The sequence below is a fragment of the Desmodus rotundus genome, chromosome 3, assembly GCF_022682495.2.
Source record: "Desmodus rotundus isolate HL8 chromosome 3, HLdesRot8A.1, whole genome shotgun sequence".
NCBI lineage: Eukaryota > Metazoa > Chordata > Mammalia > Chiroptera > Phyllostomidae > Desmodus > Desmodus rotundus.
Window position 1 is genome coordinate 26,603,371 of NC_071389.1, and position 20,854 is coordinate 26,624,224.

Genomic DNA, 20,854 nt, shown 5'->3' on the forward strand with positions numbered 1-20,854 from the left:
CTCCGCTTTGTGAAGTACTGATGCCTGCCTCCTGCTCCCAGAGACGGTGCGGGCGCAGCTGTCTCACGGGCTTTTAAAGCTCCAGCGACTCCAGTGTGGAGCCAAAGTGGAGAACCACTGTTCTGGCGGCAAGCCTACATGGACATGATTTTTTTCTAAACTACATTTGTAGTTTGGTTTGTGATTTGTTTTTTTCCTTTTGGATTTTTTTTTACCCATGTTTATAAGAGATTAGCAACTGTTTTTACTTTATTTTATTTTTAAATTATATTTTATTGATTATGCTATTTCAGTTGTCCCAGTTTTTCCCCTGTGCCCCCCTCCACCCTCACCACTATTTTTAAATTCTTCTTGAGTTAGTTGGTTTGGGTAATTTATATTTTTTCTAGAAAATTGCCCTATTTTCTGTTTTCAAATTTAGAACAGTTATTTTCCCAAGGTCATATGGCCAGTAGGAGGCTGTCGGCCCAGTGAGTTTTTACTTGTTTTCATTAAGTAACCTTTTCTGCTATTTGAACAGGTGATCTGTGTCCACGATGTCTCGTCCATCTACCGAGTGCCCTTGCTATTAGAGGAGCAGGGGGTTGTAGATTATTTTCTCAGAAGACTTGACCTTCCTGTTGAGAGGCAGTCACGGAGAATGCTGATGAAGTGGAAAGAGATGGCTGACAGGTTTGCTGCCAGCTCCAGTCCTGTTCTCTTCATTGTAGGGAGGGCTCGGGGAATTCAACTCCTGTGCTATCAACCCCTGCTGGGAAAGGTTATAAATGGTAAGGGGCGCTAAGAAAGGCTCTCGGCTGTCATGTGGTTGCCTCATGGGTGAGGAAGTCCTGGTAGAGTTGGCCCAGGTGACAAGTGAGTTCAGATGACACACCTAAACCCTTGTCTCCCTTCAGCTGGAAAATCGGTGCAAACAGGCATCCTGGTGGTAGTGGGTCAGTGCACACTCGCAGGGCCCACACACACTGGCCGGCCGAGGCTGGAGCACTTTTGGGGGGCATCCCAAATGTCTGAGCTGTGTTTGGGAACATAGATAGCACTCAGCCTGCACAGAAAAGAGTCAGCAGAGATGGCAGTCTTTTCGTACTACCGCCACCAGAACTCGTCCCTTCAACTGTCTCCATTCTCCTTTCCTCCTAAAGCTGCGTGATGCTCACACGACACGTCGGGTGTCTTCACGCAGGGCCTCAGAGCACTGGGTGTGCCTTACTGCAGGCGCAAAAGTAACGTGACGATACTGTTAAGCATTTGGGGGGAGGAGCCTCTCGTTTCATTTTGACACGCTCCCTTTCAGACTTTCCATTTCTATGTGTGTCTTCCTGTAGCTACAAGAACGACACACAGTTTTAGGGCCTTTCTTCATAAAATGTTACAAACATTTGTGCCCTGTTACCAATTAAACTTTATAACGGAAATTTTTAATGGATATGGACTGTTGTATGTATGTCCTATAATATATTTGACTATTCACTTCATCAGATTAACTCTTGTGAATTGCTGTTAATTTTATTGTCCTTTGGGATCTTAATTTTTTTGTAAAACAGTATGAGATTTTTTTCTTTTTTTGAGTTTATTGGGGCGACAGTGGTTAATAAATGTTTCAGATGTGCAGTTCCGTAATTCATTGCCTGTATATATTGCATAGTGTGTTCACCACCCCAGTATGCTTGAGATTTTGACGCCAGCTCTTTGAAATAGCTTCTAAGATTCTGTTTTGTTAAAAAGCCTGCCACATTGATCTGAAAACTGTCTCCTCTTTACTGTTTGGTACTCAGAAAATAGGCACTCCCATTAAATTCTTCCCAGACTTGCTTTTCTTCTCTTTAAAAGGAGTTTTGAGCTCATGGTTGTATGTACATTCTAAGTAACTTGTTGTTTCTTGACCTCCGGTTGATAGATACGATCGCTTGCTAGAGACCTGCACCATCGCCCTCGTGGGCAAGTACACCAAGTTCTCAGACTCGTACGCCTCTGTCATTAAAGCTCTGGAGCATTCCGCACTGGCCATCAACCACAAGCTGGAAATCAAGGTAAGGAGGGAGGGCCAGGCACAGCGGAGGCGTGGACAGGGAGGCCATCGGCCGTTCCCTGCATGCTGCTTATCTGCTTTATGTTTTTGGAGCTCAGGATTTCTTTGTAGCAATAGAAGGGATTTGTAGTGGGCTCCTGGCTTTGAGAGAACAGTGGAGCATTTTCAGGAAATAATGAAGGGGGAGATGGTGAGAGTAGAAGCTGAGGGACAGTGAACGCTTGGGTCTGAATATCAAGTGACCGAGTAAAATTGCCCCATGGGGATGGGGAGCCCTGGCCAGCCAGCAGCATTTTGAAAATTGCTGGTTCCAGTTCCCTCGTCTGTGAAGTGGGAAGGCTGATACCCGCCCCGTAGGGCTGGGAGGTTTCTCTGAAATACGTGTCCAGTTGCCCAGTCAGTGCTGGGAACCTGGCGGGACCCAGTAATAGCAGTTGGGAGTTCTGCTCTGTGCCACGGAGGGCAGAGCTGAGCTGGTGCAGCGTCAGCACGTGGCCCCGGCCTGTCTCCTTGTGGCAGCCAAGCGTAAAGAGTGGTCCACGGGTTCCAGAGCCACACAGCCAGGGCTCACATTCCAGCTTCATCACTTACCAGATATGTGACCCTGCTCAAGTTACTTAACTCTCTTTGTGTCTCAGTTTCCTCCCCTTTAAAAAGGGGCAGTGATAGTACCTTCCTCCTCGGGTCATTATAAGAGTTAAATGGGTTCACATGAAGTGCTGAGTCCATGCCTGGCGTGGAGGAAGTATTATGTGTGTTAGCTCTTCCGGAGAACCTTCCACCTGTCCCTTTCATACCTTTTCCCCAGCGGCGTAGCTCCCTGCTGCAGCTTTTCAGGAGATGTGCTCGCCATGGACACTGGGGTTTGCCTCCTACGTCTCCAGGGGTTTCCCAGCGTGATAATCTAGTTTGCTTTGTGTCGGTGAACAGGTTCCTGTAGGAAGGAAGGCCTGTTAAACATTTTTTAAGAATTACGGGACCTCATTACACTGCTCTGACTTATTTTTGGTAGTTCTTTGGATCATTCGTTTGTTTTATCCACTTGAAGGTGGCCCGTGCCTATCGTGTGTTAGATGGTAGGGGTGAGAGGTGGCGGTGGGGTCTCTTAGGAGTGACAGGGGCACACAGAAGACAGGTGATCTGGCCTTCTTAGATGTGTGAGGACGGTAGGCTTCCTCACGGAGGAACACCGGGGGGAGCTTGGGGAGATGCATAAGGCAGAAGGGAAGGGCACTGCCGACGGAAGGTAGAGCATATCCAAGGGCCTGGAGCAGGGACAAGTGGGGAATGGGAGGATGTCTGGCGGTGGGCCGGCAAAGGCCTGGTCGTGAGTCTCCTCAGCTGGGCCACGCCTGGGTCTTGCCTCCCTGTTCAAGGAAGTCAGGGCAGGAAGCAATAGGTAGTTGAACAATCTAATTAAAAAGTGGGTAAGAGATTTGAACAGACACTTTCATAGAAGATGCCCATGATATATGTGAAGATACTCAACGTCTTTCTTTCTATAAGTGGCCAGTTATTCTTAATAGCCAGAATCCGGAAACAACCCAGATGTCCAGAGCCAGTCAGTGTATGAACACAGCGGGGTCTGTTCCTACAAGGGACAACTGCTCAGTAATGAACAGGAACATACTGTGACATACACAGCAACATGGATGAATCTCAAAAGCGTGCTGAACAGAAGCCAGCCAGAAGGAACAGGCTCCACTGTACGGTGCCAGTCATGTGACATTCTAGAAGATGCAAAACCTGTGGTGAAAGAAATCGGGCAGGAGGTGGCTTACAGGGGGGCAGAGGGACCTTTTGGGGATGACAGTACCTCTTATAACTGGATCGAGGTGGGGAGGTCACCCCTCTGAGTGAGTGATAAAGTCCTCAGAGTGGACACGGAGTGGCCCGCCCCTTGTCTACTTGAGGCCGGGACAGACACTGGGCTTATGTTTTACTGTATGTAAATTAAACTCCAGTAAAGTTGAAAACGATGAAAAGCAATTGAGAAAGAAGGGACACTGATCATATCACATAGAAGTTATGAAAGATCGCGGCCCTGGAGTCACGGGCCGCCTCTTTTCTCCCGCCCGGCTGCTCCCAGTACATCGATTCCACGGACTTGGAGCCGAGCACCTTGCAGGAGGAGCCCGTGCGCTACCACGAAGCCTGGCAGAAGCTCTGCAGCGCCCAGTGAGTAGCTCTGCCTCTGCTTTTGAAGGGCGTGGGGGTTTTGTTTGTTTGTTTTGGGGTTTTATTTATTTATTTTTAGAGAGAGGTGAAGGAGGGGAGAAAGAGGGAGAGAAACACCACTACTCAGTTGCCTCTCGTGTGTACTCTGGCGGGGGCTGAACCCACAACCCAGGCCTATGCCCTGACCGGGAATTGAACCGGCGACTTTTCACTTTGTGGGCTGACACCCAACCAACGGAGCCAGGCCTGGGGTTGTCAGGGCGGCTTGGGGTTGTTTTAATGCACAAAGTGCTGTGCTTTCACGTGCTGGTGGTAAATCTGCTTGTTTAACTATCTTTTAATTATTGAAAAGCTTGCATACTGGATGATTTAATCTTCACCAAAATACAGCTTATCAGTGTAGTCGAATCTGAAGAGATCTGTTCTCATTTTACTGCTACTGTTTGCTGTGCGCATCCGTCGATGCGGCTTATTTGAAGCTTTCTGTCCGGAGATCTGGCGAGTGTCTGTCAGTAGAGGGTCTGTTTTCCAGCAGCTGCTGTTTACAACCCCGAAACGTGAGCAAGGACTTCTAGTTCACAAGAACGGACTGTTACTGCAGCTGTGGCTGAGACCGTAGGTCGGTGTGGCCCTCTGAGCCGATGAGGAAAGGCCCCTTTCTACCCAGGGAGCACAGTACAGTACGCCAAGAGGCGAGAAAACTGTGCTTATATTAATACAGACTGAAAACCAGAAAAAAGAAAAAAACCCAGGACAGAGGCCATGCCTGTGACAGATGCCCTGGTGGCAGTGTTTCACTTTTCCGTAGCATCTTGTCTTGTTACGAGCACGTTGTAGCGTCACTGAGGAAAGTCCGTGGTTCTGTGTGTGCGCGAAGTGCGTGGTGTCTCCCTTCAGCTCGCTGGCAGTCCTGTGGTCGCAGGCGTAGCCCGGTGCCGGGTGTGTGGACTAACTGCACCGCTCCGGGTGGTGATCGGAGCCGGACTGGTGGACAGGGGGTCGCCTTGTGCTGTGCTCTCTCGTGCAGTGGAGTGCTGGTCCCGGGGGGATTTGGTGTTCGAGGGACCGAAGGAAAAATCCAAGCTATCGCCTGGGCTCGGAAACAGAAGAAGCCTTTTTTGGGTAAGAAGTAGGAAAGAATAAAGGACACATGGACAAAATCAAGGGGGAGGGTGGAGGTGGGGGAGGGAGGTGGGTTCAGCTGGGGTGGGGTGGAGGGATGGGGAGAAAGGGCATACAGCTGTAATTGAATAACAATAAAAATTTTTAAAAAATTAATTGAAAAAAAAAAAAAGAAGTAGGAAAGAACACAAGGACAGTGCCAGCAGGAGTCTAAGTGAAACGGGGTTGTTAGCAGAACCAAACGCTGGCCTGTTTTTGGTTCTGTTGGGGAGAAATTCAAACCCTCCTTTAAGGTGCGAAGTTTAAACTTTGAGTTGCATGTAGATGTGGTGGAAGTCTCCAAGAATGAAATACCAGGAAATCCTGTTTATTTACTGACCTTGTCTTTTGGGCGAGAGAGATTGGAGCCTGTTTGCCATCCTCCCTTGAAGCACCAGCTGGCTGTAGTTGAGTGAAGTGACTTAGGATGCTTCCTCGTGGGGTGGGAAAACTTGACTTTTTGAAATACTGAATATTTAGAAATATTGTTTATTTCTAAAATTGAACAACTTCCCAAACGTGGAGTCTTCACGTCCACGGAGATCCAGTTTTTGAAATCTGATACAGACAACACATCGCCGGGTGCCTGTCTACAGCAGGAAGTTAGGAGGGCCTGTGAGGGCAGTGCTGTGGGCCAGCAGGACACCGCGCCCAGCAGCTGGTGGGGAGTGTGGTGCCGCCTTTTCACTGGGGTTTCGTTTGTTTTCCTCTCCCACCTGCAAGGCGTGTGCTTAGGAATGCAGCTGGCAGTGGTGGAGTTTTCAAGAAATGTGCTGGGATGGCAAGGTAAGTGTCTACTTAAAAGCTTGTTAAACACCTGCTTACACGTTCTAGGAGGTCATGGAGGCTGGTGCCTTTTGGGCCATCGGGAGCCATGGAGAAGGACAGGCCCCGTCTCCCAGTACCTCTCGGGGGCCTGTTAACAGGACCTTCATTGAGGAAAGGCGCAGCTCCTCCAGGCAGAGCCCCAGGAAGGAGGGAGCACAGCTGAGGCCGCTCCTGACCCCGTATTTCCTGCTCTGGAGAGCCTCACACTTTGGTCGCCATGGCCACAGTCCTCGAGCTGGTGTCCAGCGAGGAAACTCCGCCTGTGTGAGGCTGTGCAGTTGCTATGAACTCGGGCTGTGGGGCTGGTCAGACCAGGGCTCAAATTCTGACTTTATCACTTGTTATGGGTGATTCTTGGCAAATCCCTTAGCCTTTCTGGGCCTCTGTACCTTCTGTAAAAGAGGGTGATGTTGGTATCCATTTCACACGGTTGCAAATAGTAAATGAAATAGTGCACTTGGATAGGCCCAGCGCAGGGATGGCAAATAGGAAATAGTCCTGTAGGCTCTGTGCCTGGCTGACTGCATCACTGTGTCCAGTCCATCCCACAGCTCGGTGGCTTCCAACACAGTAATTCATGTCTCAGTATTCTGTGGAGTGACTGGTGTTCTCCACGTGGCATGTCTGAGATCACCCTTCCCTGCGTTCAGCTCTGCCCAGCAGGGACACCGCAAAGGTCTCTCTGTGTAGCAGCTTATCCGTTACTAATTCAACCTGAGCTGCCTCACAGCAGGAAGACTGACCGGCTTCCAAATGACAGGCCCACTGGGCGAGCATGTGTTAAGCTTGCCGATGTCCCATGGCCAAGCCCAGAGCGGGTGGTAGAGGTACGGGGGGCGTGGTTCATTGCGGCCCCCACTGGAAGAGTCTGCCACAACCCCTCATTCCCTGTAGCCCAGCTGACAGTGTAGCTTTTCAGAAAGACCTGAGTTCTAAGAAAAAGAACCAAAGCAACCTGAAAGAACGTACAGGTCTCTGGCTTTACGAAGTACACGTGGTTCTTCTGTGGCCAGCCTGCTGTGAACAGCTGGGCTCAGTCCCATCTTTCCTGAGAGGTCGCCTCACGGTAACACTGCAGGTGGTGGCCCGCTCTCGGAGGCAGCGTGCCTTAGCTTCCGGCTGCTGAGCAGGTACCCTGCCCACCCACCACCCTAGAGCTGCTCCTCTGGGCACTGTCGACCGACCCTTCACAGCCGTCACCTCCTGCCACCACTCGGCTTCCCCGGGGGATGAGTGGCCTGGTGACGAGCTTTCCTTCGACTGAGGCCCAGCAGGGGAGTAACACCTAGCACAGTCAGGGAGAAAGACCAGATGCGCAGCAGGACCAGGGGCTGGTGCCGTCCCTTTAAGTCTTCAGTGGTTTTGCTTATGGGTAGATGCTCAACTCAGTAAAAGATGGAAAGGGTATTTAGGTTTTTCAAGTCAGCTAGTTTCTGATGTTGAGTAGGGCAGTGTATAAGATGCTGAGGGTGAAAGAAACAGGACTCGCCCGTCCTGGAGAGACAGTCTGGAATGGGAAGTGGAGACACTTGAGGCTACAGTCAGTTCCCACGTCGCCATTTTGTACGGCTTCGACCCTCCCAGGGAGTTACAGATTTAATGGAAAAAATGTGCTTGTGTGTATATTTTATATCTTTAAAATATTGTCCCAGTTTTTTGTTTTAATCACTGAATGACTTTAAATAGGAGGGAAATTGTGATTGAGAGCTTAGGAACGAAACTTCTAAGCAATCAGATTTGTTTGTAAATATTTTCATAGCACAAATATTTTGATTTTTCAGATGCCAATTCCACAGAGTTTGACCCCAACACTAGCCATCCTGTGGTGAGTCCAGTGTTTGTCTCTCACCAGGGCTCGGAGGGTGGGAACGGGTCACCGCTGAAAGTGGTTGGCGGTTGGAGACAGGAAGTGAGGCCATGTGGGCGCGTCCCAGAGAACCCGGAGGCCCTGACTTTCCGACCTGCAGGACAGGAGGGATTTCCTTTTTCGTTGTGTAATTCCTCACCGTTCTTCCCAGCTCGCCACAGAAAGTGTTAAGGACAGGTGCCACCCCGGGCAGCTGGGGGGTCCGGACTAAAATAATTCCCCTTTCCGACTCCCCGTAGCTCCCAGGAGCACCTTATAATAATACCGATACGGACACTCACAGGCTCTGATTATGTGCTGGGCATTGTCCACTGCTTTATGTACAGGGGTGGGCAAAAGTGGGTTTACAGTTGTTCGTTGGGGAAACTAATACAAGAATAAATTATAACACAAAAATTGTTCTGTGTGTACAACTGTAAACCTACTTTTGATTCATTTCATCCCCAAGAACCCTGGAAGATGAGCACATCACTAAAGAACTTCTGGAATATAGCACCGATTTGTTTAATGGTAGCCGAGGCCTTTGGAGACCAGCATACCTCGTGCTGTGTCTCCGACCAGAGGAATGTGGCTCATGGGCGAGGACGGGGCCTCATTTGTCTTTGACCCCCCAGCCCAGGGGTGGCAGGCCTGTTCTTGACACTGAGGATGCCGCGTTAAACAAGATGGGCAAAGCTCTTGGTCTCAAGGCTCTTTGACATCATCAGTATATATGTCTGTTGACCTGAAACTGCACTTTGCTAATACCAAGACTGCAGGCGGAGAAAAACAGAGGTTTTGAAATGTGGTGGGGGCGGTGGAAGAGCAGGGCACAGAGAAGGTCAGACGGCTCAGGTGGACGTGTGTGATCCCAGGTCCTGTCTGGTGTACGTGCAGCTGTGTTAGTCTTTGTGAGAACTGCTGCCGCCCAGCAGCACGTGTGAGCCCAAGTGCTGGGTGCAGGGACGGCCTGCCACTCATGAGGATGGGCCAGAGGATTCAGCCCTACTCAGTGATGGTTTAAAAGTACTCATTGGGAGGCATTTTCCCACGACAGACGTCTCCTACTAGGACCGGCTGGGGGATGAGAGCCTCCCCACAGGCTCATTTCATTCAGTGCCGGTGGTCCGCTTCTAACGGAAGCAGCGTGCTAGTGCGTGTTTGTGTTTCGACACCTCCAGGTCATAGACATGCCAGAGCACAACCCCGGGCAGATGGGCGGGACCATGCGGCTGGGCAAGAGGAGAACCCTGTTCCAGACCAAGAACTCCGTCATGAGTAAGAGCTGCCCCCACCGCCCACGGGCCCAGCCTCGGGCTCGGCTCCTCCGGGAGTGTCTCGGGTGGTGCTGGGCTCTGGGGTGTTTGGTTCTGTTCCTGCTTGAGCAGTTCTTGTCCCTTCCTAGTCGTGCACTGTTGGGGCGCGGTGAAGCAGGCGAAGCCGCAGCACGCGTCCTGGGAAGGCTGCGGGTGGTGCGGTTGGGCCCGGGACTGTGGCTGTGGGCGTCGCCAGAGTGAGGCAGTTAGGTGAGACCCACTGTAATCTGTCCCTACCTAACCTGTGAGATTAAACCGTCTGAAATGGCTGATGTTGGCAGTTTTTGTCCCACACAAAAAATGGCAGTTTCATTAGGTTCAACCTAGGTAGATTTAATTCTAAAAATACTTGCAGGTGATAAAGATTTAGGGAAAATTTGGGGCGGAAGATATTTAAGACAATAAATAAGAAAATTAAGATTTCGTTTTCTTGCCTACTGGGGAAATTCTGTCTATACAGGGTGGGGCAAGATACGGTCTGTGTGGAAAACAATACAATACTTAAATAACGATACAGGAATAGGCTGTCCTGTGTACTCACAGCTGTAAGCCTGCTCTCGCGCCACCCTGCGTTAGCAGAGGCAGCCGTGTGTCTCTTAGGGGGTCGGGCAGCAGCATAGTTGGAGTCGAGGGAGTGATCTTTTAGTCCTTCCATCTCTCGCGTCCCGTGGGTGCGGGGCTCTCGCCCGGCCACCCTGAGTGGCTGGAGAAACAGCACCCCTGCCGGCACAGCACATACTTGTTCACGGCAGCCCGGGGCACTCGGGATCTGGACGACTGTGACTTAACTGCCTGGCACCAGCCTGATGGGCACCGGTGTGGCTCTTAACACATCTCTCTCAGGGCTTTGGGCGGTTGCTGCGTCCTGATTTGTTCTCCAAGGCAGTTTCCAGCAGAAGCGCTTTGTACCTCAGGGACCGCGTGTTGGCGGGTGGCGATGCAAGTCTGTTTCTGTCATAGTCGGTCGTGCTGTGGTCGAGAAGAGTCAGTGCCCAGGACTTAGTCCCCGCTGCTCGCAGCCGGTGGCTGTGGCGGGCGGGAGAGTCACAGAAGTAATCTTCAGAGGCCTGACTGTGTAGATGATAACGGTAAAGTGGAAAGCAGGATGTGGGCGCGAATAGTTTTTTTTTTAATTTTTTGTAAAATCGGAATTCTTTATATCAGCTTACTTGCCTTTTTTCTTTTTTTTGCCAGGGAAACTCTATGGAGATCCAGATTACTTGGAAGAGAGGCATCGCCACAGATTTGAGGTGAGGAATTGAGCTTTGTGACTTTTAAAATTTTCTTCTTTCTGTTACTTTGGGAATAGTAAGCTGAGGAATTATTCTTCACTCCTCAACAGGTGAACCCAGTCTTGAAAAAGTGTTTGGAGGAGCAAGGCTTGAAGTTTGTTGGCCAAGACGTTGGAGGAGAGAGGATGGAAATCGTGGAGTTGGAAGGTCATTACTTGGGCTGTTGTATTTAATGGAAAACTTAGTACGGTTTTCTTGGCATGTGGGCAAATATGAAAATGTTAGTTACTACCCTCGACCTGGCACAGTTGGGGAACAGCACTGTGCTCTGAGCGGGGAGGGCGTCTTGGTGGAGGAGGTGTCTGGAGCCCTGGGACGGTAGGGTCCCCAAGGACGAGCCTCGTGCCATGGTGTCTGTGGGCAGCTCTCTCACCTCTGGCCTCGGTTCCTCGTTCTCCGGGATGAGAGCACGGACTTGGTCTATGAGTCCCGCTTTCAAATCTGACGTGACCCGCATGACACAACTCCTTAGAGGTTTGGGGAGCCAGGGACAGGAACCTGGGGAGGAGGTCCCTTCACCAGGAGTGTGACAGCGTGCGGGGAGGGGCTTCACATCTCCCGTGCCTTGTGGTTACTTCTACCCAGGCTCCACTCAAGAAGCTGTTTTCAGATAATTACAGTGTTTGTGGGAATGTGAAATGTTTAACCAGCTTTTTCTCCTCGTCTGCATTTGACGCACACACTCACAGCGAAGTTGTCTCTCTCACTTCTCTGTTTCAGAGCATCCCTTTTTTGTCGGGGTTCAGTACCACCCCGAGTTCCTGTCCAGACCTATCAAGCCATCCCCGCCGTACTTTGGTCTCCTTCTGGCCTCCGTGGGGAGGCTCCAGCATTACCTCCAGAAAGGCTGCAGGCTCTCGCCCAGGTGGGTCCGGCTTCTGCAGTCCTTCAGTGGCCACGGGTCCATGACAGCGAGCCATCACCCTGGCGTGAGCAGGGCCACAGGGGCTAGGGGCCTGGCTGTGTGGTCTCTGACATGCAGGTGACCTCTCCTCCCCTGGGGTTTCCGCAGACTGCTCCCGTGCTGCCCGGGACCTTCCCCCGGCACTTCCTGTGGTCAAGCCCCCCTGTCTGTAGCATCGGGGTTCTGGGGCTACATTTATAAGTAGGGCCCTACAGGCCAAGGGGAATGTGGTTTCCCCAGGGTGCCGGCCACAGCCTGGCAGTTTCACGTCCCTGTGCGCCTTAATCCGGGACCTGTTAGTAACTCTGAGTTGGTGGTTAGGGCATCACGACTGAAGTATAATTCAGATGTGTATCTTCTGTAACTAGAAGTTCTACAGCTTTATGCTGAATAGGTCATGTAGTGAAGTCTTTCTGGTTTCTGCTGAGGGCAGACAAGTGTCCTTGTTGTAACGGCGATTACAGAAACAGGGACGTTAAGCGAGTTTTTGGTGGGAAATGAATAAGCTGTGTGGATTCTACAGGGACACGTATAGTGACAGAAGCGGAAGCAGCTCCCCCGACTCGGAAATCACTGAACTGAAGTTTCCATCAATAAATCATGACTGAAGGTAACGTATGTATTTTTAAGCTTTAGTTTAGGGCTTTTTTTAATGGTGATAACACTAGAATTGTAAGGATATCATGAGTTTAGTGTTAACATTTTTATCTGCCGGAGACTGAAAATGATGAGGTTGGCCTGGGCATCAAACGGGTGCGACCCCTCCAAGTACAAGCGGCGGCCCACCGTGCTCCCGGGGCTCCAGGCTCTTGCCGATTGCCGTGTTCAGGTGCCAGTCCGACCGAATCCCGGAGAACTGGGTTCTTAGCCATTCAATGCCTCGTGTATCCATAAACTAGAGATCCCGAAAGAGGTGACGGGTGTGACAATGTGCTATTTGTCATTTTTGCAGAGCCTCAGCTTTCATGAGGAAGTGCTTTGAAAATTACACATGTAGCACTTTTCTGTTAATCGCTCCTTATTCTGGAGATCCCTTAAAATCCAAACAATCTTTGGACCAACTCGGTGTCTTTACAGTGACAGGGCGTGTGCGTCTACACCGCACAGTAGCTGTGTGTGCCGCCGTGAGGGGGCGGAGCCCTGCGAGGGTAGCTGGGCGAGCTGTGGCAGCAACACCACAGTCTGCTGCTGAGGGTATCAGAGGGATTAGGGGTGTCCGTCAGGGATCTGTGGGGTCTCAAAGGAGAGCCAGGGATGTGGTGTGGTCTCATATTTGGGGTGGGGGTCCCCTCACAGGTAAGAGGAGCTCTTGCCCAGGCACGGGCAGGTAGCCTCCTTGGCTCCTGCGCACCTCGCGTTCGCCACCAGTGGGCTCTGCTTTGCGCAGATCTGGTCGGGTGGCCACACGACTGCTCCCCTCTGCCTTGGTTGGCCGGCCACCTGGCCGGTGATAACCGGAATGAGGTGGGTAGGCGAGAGAGGTGTGCTCGTAGGGGGAGGAGGGCGGTGGTTGCTTACCCCTGCTGCCTGGCGAGCATGTAGCCCACGTGGACGGTCGACGCCCTCCATCTGATGGTGTGCGAGAGGCTGGTCCGTAGTCTAAGAAATTGCCACCAAGAGAAAGGAAACCTAGCGGTAGGGCACGTGTTCGGTCAGTTACGTAGAATTTCTGAATGCCCCGCTGAGTGGAGAACGCGCTGCCCGTGGCACGGCTAGGAGGCGGTGCTGTGAAGAGTCTTACTGGGGCAGGTACAGAAGTCCGTGTAAGGTCTTAAAAATGTATCATTTCATAGGAGTTAGGAGTTTAGCTTGTGATTATTCATTTTAGGCTCCTACTACTGGTCTTCAAAGAAAAAGACATAGTTTTACCCTAGCAGCTGATAAAAATTTTGACTTTTCTACTTTAACATACATATAACAGAATTGTTAATTTATTTTTATTTTTTTTTTAAGCAGGGGTGATTCTTCAAGAGAGTCTCCAGACTTTGGGAGTTTACAGCTTTGATTTTACACTCAGCTTTTGACACTTCCTTTAAATTATGTTTTTATTAAGAATATTTTATTATGGGGGAAAGGTATCCGGGAGACTGTGACGTGCACGTCCATCATGTATCGGCTCCTACACGGTGTGCGGCCTGGTGGTGACACTCTCCATTTCGGTCTCCCGGCCTCAGATGAGGAGCAGGACATCTGGGCACGAGTGGGTGACAGACGGGCCTGGTGGAGTGCTTGTCACTCGTCTCATTTCTCCAGCTACCACCAGGAGTCTGGATTCGAGAGCGCAGCCTCTGGCCTCCCCAGGGAGGCCCAGACCATTACAAAGAGTGTGCCGCGTGTGCTTAGCGCCGAGGGGGGTTGTAGCTGGCGCAGCACTCGGTGCCGGCGACCTGAGGGCTTGCTGCCAAGGGCAGTGACACAGAAACAGCCTTGGCCCCGCTCTGTGCCGCGGGGACTCTCCGTGCCAGCTGTAGCTGGTACTTGTTCAAAGGGACGGCCAGTTTGCTGTCACATGAAGTGGCAAGAAGTCTGTGTCTCTGAAGCCCGATTTTAGAATCCCTGCCCTCTGGCTGTGCTTCTTTCCTGGGGCTGGGAAACACTCCTTGCATCAAGGGGTCGCTTAAAAAAAGAACAAAGAATTTTGGGGGGAAGCTGCCTCTAAAACCCTCTCACATATAGACAGCTTTGCTTGAAGCGATTCTTCCTGCCCGGATGGTGTTACTGCAGTTGAAAGGCAATACGAAAATCTATTTTCTTCACTTGATGTAACGATGGCACAGCTGTGTGCCCTCTGTGTTCTGGCTGGACTTGCGTACTCTAACTTCAGAAATAAATCATGCAGAACAAGCGCTGCGCACTGTTTGTATTGCTGTTTCTGTCACGCCGACAGAGGGCGTCTAGTGCCAGGTGTGTCTGTGCGCGGTCGGCCACCTGACCTGTCCTTCCCGGCTGTCCTCCAGATGGGCATCTTCAAATGGGTGATCTGATGGTTTGTTTAAAAAGTAAGAGAGGAGTCCTGGCCGGGCGGCTCGGTCGATTGGAGCGTCGGCCGGCACACCTAGAGGCCGTGGTTTCGATCCCTGGTCAGGGCTCATACCGAGGCTGTGGGTTTGGTCCCGGTCGGGGCGTGTATGGGAGGTGACCAATCCGTGTTTCTCACACCAATATTTCTCTCTAAAATCAATTAAAAAATATCCTCAGATTAAAAAAATTAAAGACTTTTTTAAAAAGTAGGGACCAGAATTTGCCAAGAGACATCACATTCAGGTTCTCGTCATACAAAGGTAGAGATTCAAAGACTCGTGGGTGCTGTGTGCACTGTTCAGTTTTGAGAAAGGAGGAGTGACGTCTTATTTATGAAGGAGGCCCTCCCTCCCTCTGCTGGGCGAGACCTGGGACCCCCCCCCCCACACATGGCTGGGGCTGGGGGCCTGCAGGACTGCTTTGCGCCCTGCGGGCAGCCTCAAAGGTCATGGCCCTGGGTGGTTTTTCCTTCAAAGTGAACTTAGCAATTCGGACCCTGTGGCTGCCAAGCACACCTGCTCACGAATGGTCTCCTGCAGAGGCTTGGGGCTCAGGCCAGGGTGCTTGTCAGTGATCAACAACACTCACTCATTCGCCTCTGAGAAACCAGGGATGGGGGAGAAAAGGCTTCTCACCATTGCGCTCTTCCATCAGAGAGATCCAGAAAAGAAGTGGGTCCCTTTTATCCTTTGACTAGTCCAGGGCCACCATCACCGCCGAGGCCCAGAAGCTGCTGTTCCTTCCTCCTGACCAAGAGCGGCCCAGCTGCCTTTGACCCCTTTTCTCATGCCAAATAAAATGCCTTCACTTGTGGTGGCCTTCGTACTTGTCTGGCACAGCACTTTGAGAGGGGCTTGTTGGGTGAGCTTTCACCTCTCCCTAGCCAGCGGTCCCACCAGACAGTCATCTGTTCTTCTTGTAAAGGCTGCTCCCCGGACTGAGGGCTCTGACATGCTGGCGGTGAAGGCAGTGCTCCCTGGGAAAATGCCTTGGGTGTTGTGAGGCATTTTGCAGAAACCGTGATGGTTAGATGTTCCCCCACCCCGCCTTTAAGAGTGCCGCAGATGGCCAGTCGTTAGGTGCTGGTCACTTGCATGACTTTCTAGAAAAGGGACCCCAGTGCCTTTCCAGGGCTTGGGAAGCCTGACCAACCTTGCCAACCAGCTGTGCAGAGGAGACTGTACCAGGAATGAGGGCCAAAGCTGAGCCTGCATTGGAGGGTGGTCTTCCATGCCCAGTGCCCACTGACCACCACCCAGAGGCTTTGGGGGAGGAAGCTGGGTGAAGGTTTTGTGGTGTCCTTCCACCCAGGTGATCGGGCTGGTTCTTAGCAGCCTGGAGCAGCTCCGCTGCAACATGACTGCACCTGCCTTGGTAGAAACCAGCTGTTTCCCAGTAGGAGCATTTCTGAGGATGGCGATGCCTGGGCTAGCTAGCATCTGCATGGAAGCCGGGAGGGGGTGGGGGCATGTAATTTAAAATAGACGGGCCCTGGCTGGTGTGGCTGAGTGGATTGAGCACCAGCCTGCAAATCGAAAGGTTGCCAGTTTGATTCCCAGTCAGGGCACATGCCTGGGTTGCAGGCCAGGTCCCCAGTAGGGGGCGTGTGACAGGCAACCACACATAGATGTTTCTCTCCCTCTCTTTCCCCCTCCCTTCCCCTCTCTCTAAAAATACATAAATAAAATCTTAAAAAAAAAAAAACACAAGTTGGTCAGTGTTGCTGCAGTGCATGAGTAGGGGCGGGAGGGGCAGGAGGAGGAGTTCAGGGCAGCTGGGTCAGGTCAAGGACGGCCGTGGTGTGGGCTTTGCTGTCAATGTAGTGGGGAGCCCCGGCCTGGCCTGATTCAGATGCTGCCTTTCTGGTGGCTCTGGCTCTGTTGGTGGAGAGGGAGGTGGGGAAATGGCTGAGCGGGACTGCTCCAGTGGCCAGAGGGTGCTTGGAATGGAAGTCAGACCCTTTTTGGGCAGGAGCTGCTATGTGCTGGAGAGACACAGCACAAGCCTGACGGTGGCCAAGTACACTGCTAGCTGCAAAGAGGTAGCACTTTACCCCAAGGTACCCAGTCATTAAGGTGGAGCTGGGCTGGAACCTGCTCATCTGGGCTCCTTCCCCCTCATCTCTGTATGGTAAGAACCCAGGGCTGGCTTGACCTCCTAGACAGAACTGGGTATGGGACTCAGCCCAGCTGCATCCACCTGGTTGGCCAGGTGTCCTAGAAATAATCATTCCTGCCCCAGGTTCCTCTAGTTTATTAAAGAGCAACAAGAATCACAATTTCCAGCATGCCAGGGGTAGGGGCTGCAAGGTAGCCTGTTTGCCCTGTAACCACAGTTACCCATGTGCCTTGCCATCTGCAGGGGGGATTTCCCAAGACCACGAATTCCTTTCTGGCCTTGTGTAGCCAACTGGAGTCAATAGACCCCGGGCTGGGCAAGATGAGCATCGTAGGGACAGGGACGGTCCCTTCTAGCTCAGCCCTGGTATAGCTCTGGCCGAGTTTCTACAGGTTCTTTCTGAAGGTAAGATTCCTTGGAGATCATGCTAAAAGCAGTTTCTTAGCCACCCAGTCTGGGGTCTGCTCAGGATTGAAGCCATGTGGGGACCAGCCTATGCGTGTACAGTGCTCCCGAAGGGGCAAGGACACCTGGTGCTCCCAGTGCCCTCTGAGCAGCTAGATGGGTTTATTGGGAGGACTTTGGCTCCAGTAGGAAATTGCAGCATCTCCTGATTTCACAGGGAGAGTGGCAGCTTCACCCTTGCCCTCACTGGCCCGTAGGGCCTCACAGGACGCAGCAGGTGCAGGAGACGGGCCCGTGCTGCTGCAGCTGCTGCTGGAGCTGCTCCTTCTCCACCGTCAATGCCTTCACCCTCTCCTCCAGCTTGCTCTGCTCCGCTGCCCACTTCTGAGGGGACATCATAGAAACAGATGTCTGAGCCAGCGATTTTCAACCTTTTTCATCTTTGGCATGCATCAGCTAATTAATAAAACTGTGGCACATGAAATATATTTTTTGCCGGTCTGACAAATAGGTATAATTTTGATTCATTCACACCAGAGGGCTATTGTGTTTGCTGTTGTCACTTTTTATTTGACAGTTTAAGGGAAAAGAGGTCAGTGCCCCTGACTAAATCATCAGGTGTTGTACGTTTTAAAAATTCTTGGGCACACCAGTTGAAAATTGCGGTCTAAGCTGACTTCCTCTCAGGTCCTCACACCCTACTCTTGGGGTTGAACTGATGGAGGAAGGCAAGGCTCAGAGAGCCTGGGGGGCTTGCTCAAGGCCACTCAGCACTGGGTTGGCACTGCTAGGTGGAGAGGCCAGGTCCTCTGGTCATGCAGCCACCCCCGACCGAGTCAGCCCTGGGGTCTTAAGGGAAGCTGAGCATCCCAGGCCTTGGGATGACCCATCCTTTGCAGCCTCCTTGAGTACCAGAGGCAGGCTCAGGTTGGCAGGCCCCCTCCACCCCTGCCACTGCCCATGTCCTTCTCTCTCCATGAGCCCCTTGCCCTCCTCTGCTTTTCCGTCACCTCATGTTTCTTGAAAATGCTTTTCTTTGGCACTGTGTCTAGCACTCACTGCCCCTATCTTGAGGGCCTCCCCCAAAATGTGATATAGAGTCCTCGGGGTTGTCTTAAAACTTCTCAATATTCTACTTGCTGGTTCCCCCAAGCCACACAACAGGGGAATACAGGAGGTAGCAGGGTTATTCCAACTCAGCCCCTCCAGCACACTCACAGGGCAATGCAGCGCCAAGGGAAATTCGAGGGCTGGCCCAGGACTGTTCAGCGAGTGGTGAAGGGGCCCAGGGCCAGCTTGGTGCCCCCATCCCACCCACCCAGCCTCAGCCACTTACCTGTCTGCACCACTCCTGGATGTCATGGACGGTCAGCGGGCCCTGGACGCTGCCATCCCGCCGCAGGAACACCTCTCCCTGGTCTGTCTCATAGAGCCGCGGCTCTGCCTGGGCCTTGGGGGCATGCACGCTCAGGCGGATCACCTGGGTGAGGGCAGTGGCAGCTCTGGGATGCGGCACCGGGCAGTGTGCCGCCCAAACACTGCCCTGCTTGCTCCTGGCTCATGGGCCAGGGGGCAGCCTGGTGGGGCCGGGCTGTTTCAAGTCTCTTTTCTAGTCACCCATTTCCCCGACTCCTCTTTGCCGCCACCCCCTGCCCAGCATTGCTGAGCAGAGTAGATGTGGGCCATCACGTGTAGAGTGATGACAAGACATGACAAAACAGCCCCAGAGACCTTCCTGTCCCGCAGCGCACCTTGAGGGGCGTGCTGCTGGCGTTGGTGCTGACCACGGGGATGAAGGTGAGCGCGTAGGCGTCGGGGAAGACCTGGGGCTTGAAGCCCTGCAGGATGGAGTCCACCAGCAGACGCATGCGGTCCTCTTCACGGTGGCTGCAGTGGACACCCCGCACCAGCCCGCTGTCATCGACGCCCACCAGTAGGCTGCCACCCTCCCCGTTGAGGAAGGCACATGCATAGCGCCGCAGGTGGTGCTTGAAGGCCTGGCTCAGGTACTCGCCGCCGCCCCTCTTGAACTCCACATTGCGTGTCTCGCTGCCCAGGAAGGCGCCCTGGAAAAGCCGCTCCTGTCCCTGGATCTCCTGGTGCATGATGGCGCTGTCCGAGCGCGTGCCCCTGGGTCGGTACTGGGAGCTAGGCCACCCTGGGGCCTGGGCAGGCGGGGTGTTGGTGCTCCTGGCCCATGGGAGGCCGGAGCCCGGGCTCCGCCTGGGGCCGGGGTTGGGGCCCGGGCTGGGGCCACGGCTGGGGCCGCTGTCTTCCTGCTGAGGTGGGGCAAGAGTTGGGAGCCCAGACCAGGGCACCAGGAGGGACAGGCTGCCCAGAACCCCCACCTCCACCACGCTGGGGCTCAGCCCACTCAGGAATCCCTATGTCCTCCAGGCAGAGGGGTCTCATTCTGCCCAAGGTCGTGCAGCCAATGAGAGAACTCCTGCTGGATCAAGGGCTTGAACCGCTGTTGCTTCCCAGGTGGACTGTGAAATGCACGTCGGGTGAGAAAAGTTCTCCTTTCCGGGGCTGAAGCTGGGACACCTGTGGGGCAATCTCTTCCCGCCTGGGTTGTGTGTGGATAGACCTCTGAGGCCTATCAGGACTGGATCACCAGGAGGTCCCTTAGTGCCCTGAGGCCCCATGTGACAGTTTCATGTCTCTGAACAGCAGGGGCTCCCAGAACCCTCGCTCCCTTCCTGATCCTCCTGAAACTTTTCCCTAAAGCCCCAGTGAGGCTGTGCATACCCGTAGGCCTGGGTGAGGCTCTGGGACTGGCAGGCCTGGTGGACCCCAGGAAAGCCTCACTTACCTCTCTGTGGTCTACCGGCTGGGGACCCACTCCCAACACCAGCTCCTTCCCACGGGCCACCAGCTCCTTGATGATCTGGTGCTTCTCCAAGGCTCTTTGCAGGCGCCAGGGGAGGGAGGCCAGGGTGTCCGCGTGGGTGGCCACTCGCACCAGGGCGTGGGCCTTCCGCGGCCGCCTCACCACCTCGATGTGCTCCCGTGCCACCGGCACCTCCAGCCGCTCCAGGGTGTCTCGGAGCAGGCAGGTGAGCACTGGCACCGAGAACTGGGGGTTCAGGTGGCCCACGTAGAGAATATGTGTGCTGGGAGCCCGCTCCAGGCCTGAGTGTGTAGGCAGGGACTCCTCTGCAGGGACCTCCTGCCGGAGCTGCTTGCCTGGGGACTCCATAAGGGGCTCCTGCACCTGTTTTGTGCTGATCTCTTCCTGGGGGTCTCTGGAGGGGTCTCCCTCAGAAGGGCTTCCAGGATTGCTACCGCTGGCTGCTGTCCCCAGGGCCCTGGGCTCTCAGCTTGGCCCAGGCCTCCCAGAACTCAAGGGGTGCCAAGCAAGGCTCCTGGGAGGGTCACAGATGGGCAGGGGCTGGGGAGGGCCAGAGAAAGAGAGGGCAGAGGACTAGCAGCAAGGGTCCTGCCACCCAGGCCTGGAGCAGGACAGCAGAGAGTCAGACAGCACTGAGCCGGAGACCGGAGCATGTGAGCCTGCCCCTCCATTCCACAGAAGGGAAGACTGAGGGGCACGTGTCCAGAGAGGGACAGAGGGGGCCAGGACTCGGGTCTCTGAGGCTCCCCATATCCTTTCATTGGCCCAGGGGTCCTGTCTTCCCTCCCTAGTCCACAGGCTCAGGCCATGGGGTTTCCTGCCCACCAGAGATTACTGCTGCTTCCAGGCACTAGGGAAGCCTGTTCAAGGGCCCGGAGGAGGCTTTCTTCACCCGGGGTTTC

General features: G+C 53.2%; 2 protein-coding genes across 8 annotated transcripts in view; one reads left to right on the forward strand and one right to left on the reverse strand.

Moving 5' to 3' along the window:
• CTPS1 (CTP synthase 1) overlaps nt 1–14,396 on the forward strand; it is a 30,148-nt gene extending 15,752 nt beyond the window's left edge. For 6 of the 7 annotated variants that reach the window (XM_024554643.3, XM_024554644.3, XM_045190895.2 and 3 more), the window contains exons 8-19: nt 521–672; nt 1,898–2,030; nt 4,119–4,207; nt 5,235–5,329; nt 6,092–6,154; nt 7,978–8,021; nt 9,224–9,320; nt 10,553–10,608; nt 10,701–10,797; nt 11,371–11,515; nt 12,078–12,164; nt 13,511–14,396. In XM_024554643.3, the coding sequence (XP_024410411.1) occupies nt 521–672; nt 1,898–2,030; nt 4,119–4,207; nt 5,235–5,329; nt 6,092–6,154; nt 7,978–8,021; nt 9,224–9,320; nt 10,553–10,608; nt 10,701–10,797; nt 11,371–11,515; nt 12,078–12,162 (1,056 nt within the window). In that variant the 3' untranslated portion in view covers nt 12,163–12,164; nt 13,511–14,396. Of the gene's footprint in view, nt 1–520; nt 673–1,897; nt 2,031–4,118; nt 4,208–5,234; nt 5,330–6,091; nt 6,155–7,977; nt 8,022–9,223; nt 9,321–10,552; nt 10,609–10,700; nt 10,798–11,370; nt 11,516–12,077; nt 12,165–13,507 lie in introns of all 7 variants that reach the window. The other variant, XM_071220884.1, reaches the window with a different exon arrangement.
• A 2,963-nt stretch (nt 14,397–17,359) lies between these two features.
• Nucleotides 17,360–20,300, reverse strand: SLFNL1 (schlafen like 1). The gene is made up of 4 exons (XM_024554900.2): nt 19,914–20,300; nt 18,850–19,377; nt 18,435–18,578; nt 17,360–17,482 (listed from the first exon to the last, which is right to left on the reverse strand). The coding sequence occupies exons 1-4, from the start codon at nt 20,298–20,300 to the stop codon at nt 17,360–17,362; spliced, it is 1,182 nt and encodes a 393-aa protein (XP_024410668.2).
• Between the last annotated feature and the right edge of the window lie 554 nt (nt 20,301–20,854).